At 43.3% G+C, this 10,289-nt stretch overlaps 1 protein-coding gene across 9 annotated transcripts in view; it reads right to left on the bottom strand.

The window, feature by feature from the left end:
* Positions 1 to 10,289, bottom strand: part of Ezh2 (enhancer of zeste 2 polycomb repressive complex 2 subunit) — a 67,458-nt gene that overhangs the window by 21,561 nt on the left and 35,608 nt on the right. For 4 of the 9 annotated variants that reach the window (XM_012514226.2, XM_012514228.2, XM_012514225.2 and 1 more), the window contains exon 4: positions 2,185 to 2,301. The exons of 2 other annotated variants lie outside the window; for them this stretch is intronic. In XM_012514226.2, the coding sequence (XP_012369680.1) occupies positions 2,185 to 2,301 (117 nt within the window). Of the gene's footprint in view, positions 1 to 2,184; positions 2,302 to 3,022; positions 3,145 to 5,624; positions 5,801 to 10,289 lie in introns of all 9 variants that reach the window. 3 more of the 9 variants (XM_023712893.1, XM_023712895.1, XM_023712894.1) reach the window with 3 other exon arrangements.

Below are 10,289 nucleotides of genomic sequence, written 5' to 3'. Positions count from 1 at the left end.
TCAAACCCCAGCAACCTGAGGCTAAATGCTTTGTTGAAGCAGCCACTTAAAGAACTGAGCTAAGGGGCAGGCCCTCAAAATCATATTCTTTCTGATGGGCCGGCCAGATAGCTCAGTGGATTAAAGCACCTGCTTAGGCAGATGCAGGGGTCAGAGGCTGGATCCCCCTCCTGCCTCGATAGCTCTGACCCTGAGATGGTGACTGAAACTGGGTGTGGTGGCTCACACCTGTAATCCCAGTGCTTGGGAAGCTGAAAACAGGAGAACCACTATGAGTCCAATCTGTGTAGTGAGGGCTGGTGAGATGGCTCGGTGGTCTAAAGCACCTACTTAGAACAAGCTAAGCTAAACAAAGCACAGGGACCGCGGTTCAATCCCCCAGCACCACATGCCAGCCAGCCCCGCCCCCTGGTGGGCTGAGCTGGCCACACACACACAAAATAAATAAATAAATATTAAAAAAAAAAATCTGTGTAGTGAGACCCTGTAGACCCTGCACTAAATACAAAAAATAAAATAAATCATATTCTACCTGAATTTGTCTCTGAAAGTATGAAACCTCCCTTGAAGTTTTGCAATATGATTATCTTTTTTTATTTGGGGTGGGGGATCTTTTTGCAACAAGCTCTCATGCAGCCCAGGCTGGCCTTGAACTCACTTTGTAGCTCAGGCCAGCCTCGAATTCACAACAATCCTCCTGCCTCAGCCTCCTGAGTGCTGGAATGAGAGGCATGCACTTGCATGATTCTAAAAGCTAAGTGTTCTTTAATAGAGTTGTAGTAAATGTACAAATATATTCAAGTACAAAGAGTAACTGACACCTTTAACCCTCCACTATGAAAGAAAAGTCACTAAAATGAATTTTAAAAACGTATATATATTCTTGGAGCTGGGAAGATAGCTCAGCAGTCTAAGCACCTGCCTGGCAAGCGCAAGGACTCAAGTTCAATCTCTGGTACTGCATGCCAGGCCAGCCTAGGAACCCCAGGTGCACTGTGCTGGCCACTGAAACTAGGCATGGTGGTGCACACCTATAATCCCAGCGCTGGGGAGGCTGAGACAGCAGGATCATTACAAGTCTGAACTGTGTAGCAAGACGCTGTATCAAATAAATACATCCTAAAAAAAAAAAAAAAAAAAAAAAGCAGGGGCTAGGGAAATAGCTGGGCAGCCTAAGCACCTGCTTGGCACGTGCAAGGATCTGGTTCAATCCCTGCACCACATGCCATGCCAGCCCTTGCACCATGTTGGCCACCAAAACCAGGCACAGTGGCACGCACCTGTAATCCCAGCAGTAGGGAGGCTGACAGGAGGATCACTATGCGTCCAAGCTGTGCTTCGAGACCCTGTACCAAATGAATAAATAAGTAAAAAGACTTTAAAGAAAAAAAGGGCCAGCGAGATAGTTCAATGGACTAATTGCCTGCTTAGGCAAGTGCAGGGGCTGGGGTTCAATCCCTCACACCACATGCCTGGCCAGGCTGGGGCATGGTGGTACACACCTGTAATCCCAGCACTGGGGAGGCTGAAAACAGGATGATCACTAAGAAGTGAGACCCTGCATTTAAAAACAAAACCAAACAGGCATAATAGCACACGCCTATAACCCTAAGGCTGATTCATGAAGGAGGACTGCTGGAGTTCAAAGCGTGCCCAGGCTATTTAGGGAGCCCAGCCCCTTAAAAAAAAAGAAGCTGTGGCAGGGCGATCCCAAATTCCAAGTCAGTTTGGGCCATATATAGCAAGACTCTGTCTCCAAAAAAAAAAAAAAAGGCTCATCTGAATTTCTCTTCTGTTCTGCTTCCTTCATCCTGGCCAGTGCTGTCTGTGAAGTACATTTGAGCCCGTGTTTTATAAGTCCTGCGAATGCTGCCTAGTGCACCCTATCCCCTATTAACATGCCACCTAAAACCTTTAAAACAGTTCTCAATTAACAAAACACAAAGTCGGACTAAGATGATAGGAGATTGAGTACCTTTCAAGGACAAGAACTGTAAACTTACTTCTTCTGTTACAAGTGTTTCATTTTTTTGTTTGTTTGTTTCATCCTAACAAGGTCTTTGTTTAGTACTTTTCCTCTGAAAAATGGAGGGGGGAAACCACACTCTTGGCTTTTTTAAATTACCTATTTTTTCTTATGTAAGATAAGTTGTCAGATAAGCAGAAGGCATATTACTTACATACCATAAAATTCTGTTGAAGGGGAGACCAAGAATACATTATGGGGACCGAGGCGACAGCATTCAGGGTCTTTAATGGGATGACTTGTGTTGGAAAATCCAAGTCACTGGTCACCGAACACTAAAACAGAAAATAAAAGACTCTTATGAATGAGAGGGCGATCTTAGGCTGTAGCTATCAAATTGTAAAGAAATGCTGCCCACTTAAGTAAGTTTGAAAAAATGTTTATTCAACTAAGCCTGTAAAATTCACAAAAATCAAAAAGGATCCTCTCTTCTCTCATCTTTAATAAGGGCGAAAAAATTCTTGCAACTTCGCCAGTTTTCAAAACCCTCTCAGCCCTCTCCTACTTACCACCAAGAGTCACAGGCCGTGCCTCCGCAGTCAAAGCGCCGGACCCAGTGCTCCAGGCTGCACTGCACAGTGCCCACCTCTGCGCCCAGCACACAGGGCAGCCATGCCTATGCACTTAATCTGAGTGGCAGCGGCTGTTGCAGCAGCCTTCCTTCCTCAGAGCTCGCTTCCCTTGTGAAACACCTGAGTGTCATCTGCTGCTATCTGGTGACATACAAACACGAGTCATAGCAGACTGGCATCCAACTGCAGCCAAGCGCTCGCATCTACTGCACACAGCGGGGCCTCAGCACTTCCACGTGCCGGCACTATTCTCAACGTATTACAGGCCTTACCATGGTCTTCCTTTTAACACTCAAAGGTGGGTACAGTTCTTAGCTCATTTTGCAAGTGAGAAAACTAAGAAAAAATAAGTGAATTGCTCAAGCTCATCAGATAAGGCCGTATGTAAGGCCTGGAAGCCTGACTCTGGAGCCCCAGCTCTCACCCAGTACACTACTGCCAGGGTCCACACCTCCAACACGTGCAAGTGCACATGGCCCTTGAAATACCGTATTTCATATAACCTGGGGGATACTGACTTCAAGGTACATCTTTTCCTCCGTGTCACTTAAGAAAAAACATTACTCATTAAACTATGCATAACGCTTTCTTATCACAGTGATTTTAAGAAGGATGTTGGTTTTAGGTATTAACATTTTTGATGCTATATAATATGATAAAAATTCTGTACCCAACCACAGGACTTTCTATCCTGTTCAGGAGTCCAGCTTTTCTTGGAGTACCATTTCCCAATTATCAGCCCTTCAGAACCCTTTCAAAAATATCTTAGGCATATATTCATCATCTACAATCAATGACAACAGAGCAAAAAGAATAAAAACAAAACTGAAAAAATCATATATACTTAATATACACAAACATATATGCTTGTCATATACATGTTTAATGTTGAATTTTAAATGACCTAAAAATAACAGGACTAGGACAGCGAGAGTAGAGTAAAAGCCGTTGGCTGATGGCCACACCCAGCCCCCACCACTGCACCAGGACAGCGAGTGAACCTCAGTCATCACCAGCACTGCCACAGACAAATAACCCCTTCCATTGGGAGGTGAAAGCAAAAGCATAAGATAGTTAGAAAGAATTGTGACAGCGACCATTAATTTTAGCTTTGGAAAAGATAAATACTAGAAACCTCATAATCCAGGTAAATAAGAAGGTGTGAACAGTTTACTAACACTCTAGAATCCCAAATCTTTTCCTTGTCTTTCTTTGGCCGCTAATATGATTCTTCATCCATCCAGCCAATAATCAATAATCAATAATAAGAGCATTAACATTTATTGAGCACTTACTATGTTGGAGGCACTGTGCTAAGTGTTGAGACAGGCGTGGCCTTACACACTCCTGCTACATAACCTTACCATAGCATAGCTTTAGCATCACAATTCCATAAACAAGGACACTGAGGTTTAGAGAATAACACACCTACTTAGAAGGGCAATCAATTACCAAGCCAGAATTAAAGCCTAAGCCTGAATACAACACCCAAGAGCTCACTCAAGGGCTCACAGGGCAAGACCAAGGTGATGCCCCTGCACTTTCAGGGTCAGGCAGAAACACGACAGCGCTGCAGGAGCAGCTCCCGCCAGCTCTCTTCTCCTTCCTCCTACCACCACATCTTCCTTCATTCTTTCTGCTTAACTGGGTAAATCTGAGGGTGAGGAATGGTTATAGCTACTGAGGGATAAAGTATTATATGCCATCTGGTGATTCTACATACAAAATACAGTAATGCCTTGGTTCACAAACACTTCTATTTGCCAACAATTCTGTTGGCAAACACAAGTACTTGACAAAACTTCGCTTCTCTTTGCAAGCTCTGCACTGGGTGACACACGTGACCACAGTTATCTCCCCACACAAACACAGCTCTCTTCCCCCAAATCATAGAACAAATTAAACTCATGAACCCAGGAACCACTATAATTTTCATCTCTTAAGTTAAAGGTGTTGGTTTTTGTTTTCTATTTGATGAGCTACACTGTAACTTCAATCATGCAGCACACAGCCTTTAAGCCTGGGCAGGAGCCGCGTGTCCACCTCTGAGTTACTCATGGGCTTGAACAGCCCAGAGTCACACCCAAGGCCAGACGGTCCAACATGCTCTTCCCCCACTCGATGGGGAGACTGGCTCACTCCTGTGTGTGCTGTGACAGTGCAGACAATGCGCAGGGTACCCCGAGTGAGGCCACCTGGGTTCTACGGCAACAAAGAAAACAAGGAGGCTCAGATGCAGGTGCGGACACTGAGCCCCACTTCCCCTCCCGCACTCTCACCCTCCAGACCCCATCCCCTCAACTGCAAGCCCAATGATTACCAAGGGCAGGAAGGAAGCTCCCTGAGGGCAAGAGCAGCTGAGGCCAAGGGGGGCTTCACCTGTCTTGAAGTAACACCCCATAGCACAGTGTCTCGGAAGTAGGCACTCAAAAAATGTTTCTGGAGGCAGCAGGCTGCATCTGCCAGTAGGCCGGGCGGAGGCTTGGGCTTCGGCTCACGCAGTGCCCAGAGCAGCTGTGTGGAAACTGGCGAGCCCCGCACACTTTAACAACCACACTGCGCACACACCCCTCTCGCTTGTGAGATCAGACTTCAATACAGCGGCCCTTGCTGGTAAAACAGGTCTGGGAATTCTTATATATTGACTTACAGGAAAATTACTCAAAAATCCCAGTTACTTACCAGCAACTTTCATTTTCTTTGAAAATGTATCATCCTTGACAGTTTATATAATTTCAGCCTCATATCACTGAGAGTAGTGTAAAAATTTTACCTCCTGGGTCTTCACAGCATTTTACCTGATCAGAGCCAAGGGTCCTAGGCTCAGAAGTCACCAGGAAGCCTGCATCAGCAAAATGAATTCTCTAATTCTATTCCAACTTGAGGAGCACACAAGGAAGTTAGCACAGACGATTCGGCAACAATGGTAAAGAGAGGGGAAATCTAGTTATCGAGGATGCTACATTTTCAGAGAAACGCAGCTCACTGGTAAGTAACCAAGCTCCTCTGAGGACGGGTAGACTTACATCAACCAGCTGGTACAACAGGCGACTGTGTGGCTGCACCATGGGAGCTGGAGAGGGAAGTCAAGCCAAAACTAGCAGTTGGAGGAGGACACAACCAAACTGAGACTCTTGGCAGAAGGCTGGTTCCAAGTAAAAACTGTTACGGAAAACCGTAGAGGGAAGAGCAGGTGAATGGCCTGCAGGGAAGGGAGAGACATTAACACACCTACTATGTGCCACGCACTGTGCTAGACTTTACAAAGTTAACTTCTTTCAAATTCACAGCGACCCTGCCAGGTGGATATGGTTCCTCAGCTCAGGGAGGGATTGCTCAGGCCAACAGCCACAGCCATCTTGCCGTGAACAGTTCTACACGAGCCAGTTAAGCCCAACTTCTGACAGCCAGGCGAGAAACCAATTCTTGGCTACTGGCTGGTCCACTGAGGCAGGCTGGGATGGGAGCTGCTGGCTTGCCCAACAGCCTTCAGCAGCCCCTCAACACGACGAGGGCACAGCGGCCCTCCGGGACAGAGCGGGGCAGGAGAAAGCATCGGCCACGTCAGCTCTACAGAAAGGCCGAAGATTTCTCCAACTACCTCAGATTCTTTCTTCAGGATTTGAGGAAACATAACACACCCAGACTTTTTAGCTAGCTCTTGCACTGAAATGGCAGTATATATTATTTAACTTTTAGGTGAAGGAAGTACTGTAGGAAAAAATGGGAATGAGATAAATATTAGATTTGGCTAAATAAGTTTGCAAGACTACAAGTGAGTTCATAACCAGATTAAGAAACCAAAGGGGGGGGGGGGGAGAGAAACCAAAAGAGAAGGTAACTGAATGAGATATTCTTTAAAAACAATATGTCTCCAGCAGCAGAGGAACAAGAAAAAAGAAAAAAAATTAAGATCTCACGCAGATGTATTTAATGAGAGCAACTAATCAAGGATGTTGTCATTAAGCAATAAGAGTGATTCACCCCAGACTATAAATTATTTCAGTTTTTGTTGTTAGATATTTGTTAGGAGCCACGCCAGACCAGAGGAAACCTCTACCCTGGGACATAAGCTCTCCGCCTCCTTGTTCACTTTTATCTCGTGTGTGTCAGGGCTTATACTTCCTTCCTGGAGGGACGCAGCATTTCACTCAGAATGCCAGCACGTGGAGTGCAAGGTCAGAGCTGCAGGCCCCGAGTGAAGGGACCGTACACGCACAGAACCGGAGCGGCCTGGGTAACGCTCAAGGCAGCCGAGGCCCGCCGGGCGCTGCTGAGAGCAAATCATGCCGTCGTTATCTGCACTGCTGCCGGAAACTCCAGCTCTGCTCAAATGTTGGAGACCAGAACAGCAATGCTCACACGACGGGCTCCGGTACAACTACAGACACTCACAGAAAGCACACGCGCGAAGCAGGAGAGAGCCGCATTCACCCTTTACATGCCCACTCAAGTATCTAACTCAAGACTGGCCCTGTGTGCACAAAGTAAAGCCTGCTGTCACTGGAGGGGAAAAGCAACTAAGAAATGGGACACAATATTACAGAAGTTCACGGTTATCAGAAGCTGTTGCAGCAAAACTGTTTTCAAGCCTCGCTTAAATGAAAAAAAAAAAAAAAAGGACAAGCTGCACCAGCTACTAATGAACATGCCAGACTGTCACCCCTGCAACCTGCGCACTAGGTTCCCGGGGAAGGAAGGCTGTTCCTGCTAATTTTTCCAAATAGGTAACAGTCCTCAGCTATTCATTAATTACTCAATAACGAATGCTAGATCAACTGGACAGTTACGTAGAAGATATTATACAGTTACATGGAAGATATTATCCTCTCTATTCCAAAAGGAAGATCTAAATAATCAAAAATACCCAGAAATAATGTGAAAATGAAAAACTCCACAAGACAATATTTTTTTAAAAAAACAACCCTAGTATTTCCAAAAAAAAATTTTTAAAAAAAGATCTTGGGCTGGGGAGATGCTCAGCAGCACAAGCACCTGCTTGGCAAGTTGGAGGTCTGAGTTCAATTCCTGGTATTAAAAAAAAAAAAAAATTCTTATAAATTACTTAAGAGGAGACCAACATGACTTTAAAGGACCTAATACCTTAATAACCAATCCTCAAAAGAAATATAAACAAGTGATATTCAATTGAACTAAACTAAAGGGAACCTGGAACTAACAATTTTTTATCTATCAGAGTGACAGAGACTGATAATATTTTGTGTTGAGAATAAAAGTGAACTCATGTCCATAAATAGATACTGGAGGCATAATTTAAACTTTTTGAAGGGACATTTGGTAATACATTAAGATTTAAAGCACACATATTAATTCCTTTACCAGGAACTTTTCATATACAACTATTCAAAAGATGCAAAGATGTAAATGAGGAGTTTGGTCCAGGGATAGAGCTCGGTGCCACAGCGCCTTCCTGGCAAGCACAAGGTCCTAAGTTCAATTCCTGGTACCAAAAAAAATAAAGTTAAATTAAAAGACAATATATAAAAATCAAATAATATAAAGATGTTCACTACAACACTAATAGTGAAAGTGTAAAATAACCTAAATACCCACCAACTAAGAACAGGCAATAAATCACAGTGTATCCACAGCATCATCATTAGTTGCTAAGGTAGCTTACAAAATCTGCCAGCCCTCCCAAAATGTTACCCACACAATATTCTTTTATAAAACCAATAAGAAAAGATAAAACAGAATCTTAAGCACTGAGCTTAAACCAATTCATTATCAAGTTAAATTATGACCAAAGTTATAGGCGTAATAAAAGTTGTCTTATTTCACCTGAGAATTTTTTTTTTTTTTCCCAGAACCAGGGATTAAACTCAGGCCTTCGCACTTGCCAGGGAAGCGCTTATTCCACTGAGCCATCTCCCTGGTCCCAAGAATTTTTTTAAAGAATAAAACAATTCTTAACATTCCAGGCTAGACAAACATTTTCTTTTGGTTTGGATTTGCCGTTATTCAACTAGTGGCCAAAAAAACCTTTTTTGACATTTGAGGAAGAGACATGATCTCTACGACAATTTAACAACTTTTAAAATATGGTATTAGATAAACTGTTCTAGAAGAAAAATTGAAAATTAAAAGCAGCTTCTGCTCGTTTATTAAGCTGCACAAGACATTACTGAAAAATTCACTGTTTAAACTTAAAATACACAGCCTTTCATTTAAAATATAAACCAAATCAAATATGCTAATACACAATTAATATATGTCAACTCAATCACCATAAACCTTTCTCTTTTTAGCTGACCTACTGAAAATATACAAAATGCTATTTACTTTCAAAAGCATATGATCATTTAAGAACATTATTACAAACATTTCTTTCTTTTTTTTTTTTTTTTTTTTGCAGAACTGGGGATTGAACTCAGGCTCTTTCGCTTGCCAGGGAAGTGCTTATTCCATTGAGCCATCTCTCCGGCCCTATTACAACCATTTCAGCTTAAAGAATCCCATGAGAAAGCAGGCAAAGCCACAGCAAGCACAGCTCTACAGGTAGACAGAACCGCTGGACCTGACCTCAGCCCCACGCTCCTGAACACTAGCAAATGGTGTGCAGAGGCACAGAGCTGTATGGCCTGGAGTTGTTTGCAGGCACAAAAACTGATAGCTCTGTTCAGATTGAGAATACGACAGACAACTGGGAGAGCCAGCCATTCATTTCAAACACGCGAGAAAAATGGCCAAGGCTACCGCTACCTGCTCTATCTGCTCAAAGGGCTTTTCACAATCTCAACCTATCAGGCCTATAGCCCTGAAGTGTGCAAAGTGAACAGTTTGCTACTGTCAGAAAAGTCAAGAATGTACCCCAGGGCCAGGGATCAGCTCCTCAGGAGCAACTGCAGGGCTAAGGCTACATATCTGAGTAAAGAGATAAATAAATAAATAAATAAATTATGCATTGGTTAGGATATGTTTCCTTTGTAAGTAAACATCATACCCTGAACAATGTATAATTTTTCTATTTACAGTTACCTCAGGTGAGTGCACTACCAAATCAATAAATAATACAATCACTGTTTACATGTAAACCAGTTTTAAACACAGGATCTCACTGTGTAGTTTAGGCTGCCTTGAGCTCAGTACATAGCCCAGGCTAGCCTCAAACTCATGACAATCCTCCTGTCTCAACCTCCCAAATTCTGGGATTATAGGCATGTGCCACTATGCCCAGCATACAATGTGAGTTGAATATTACATTCCCCTGGTAACCTAGAAATGCAAACTCACAAGATGTTTTAATTAAATTACTAATCATACACTTTTCCCAAAAGATAGGCCTTATCTGAACAAATTTTTTTTTTTCACAATAGGGAGAATTTTGATATTAAGTATCAAAAAAGGAGTTGGGGCATAATTCCAGCTACTCAGGAAGCCAAGTCAGGAGGTTCCCAAGTTCCAGGTCAGTGTGGACTATTTAATAAGACCATGTCTCAAATAACATGTTTTTGAAGGCTAGGGATGTGGCTTAGTGGTAGACTACCTACTTAGTAGGTGCAAGGTCCTAGGTTCAATCTTCCCTACCACATCCCCTAAACAAATTAGCAAAGAATATCGTAGACACAAGTACAAAAAGAAGGGCTGGGGAGATGGCTCAGTGGAATAAGCGCTTCCCTGGCAAGTGCAAGGCCTGAGTTCAATCCCCGGTTCTGCAAAAAAAAAAAAAA

Source organism: Octodon degus, unplaced genomic scaffold (assembly GCF_000260255.1).
Source record: "Octodon degus isolate 3935 unplaced genomic scaffold, OctDeg1.0 scaffold00027, whole genome shotgun sequence".
NCBI classification, from domain to species: domain Eukaryota; kingdom Metazoa; phylum Chordata; class Mammalia; order Rodentia; family Octodontidae; genus Octodon; species Octodon degus.
Note: the sequence above shows the minus strand (reverse complement) of the source record. Positions and strands in the feature narration are given on the sequence as shown.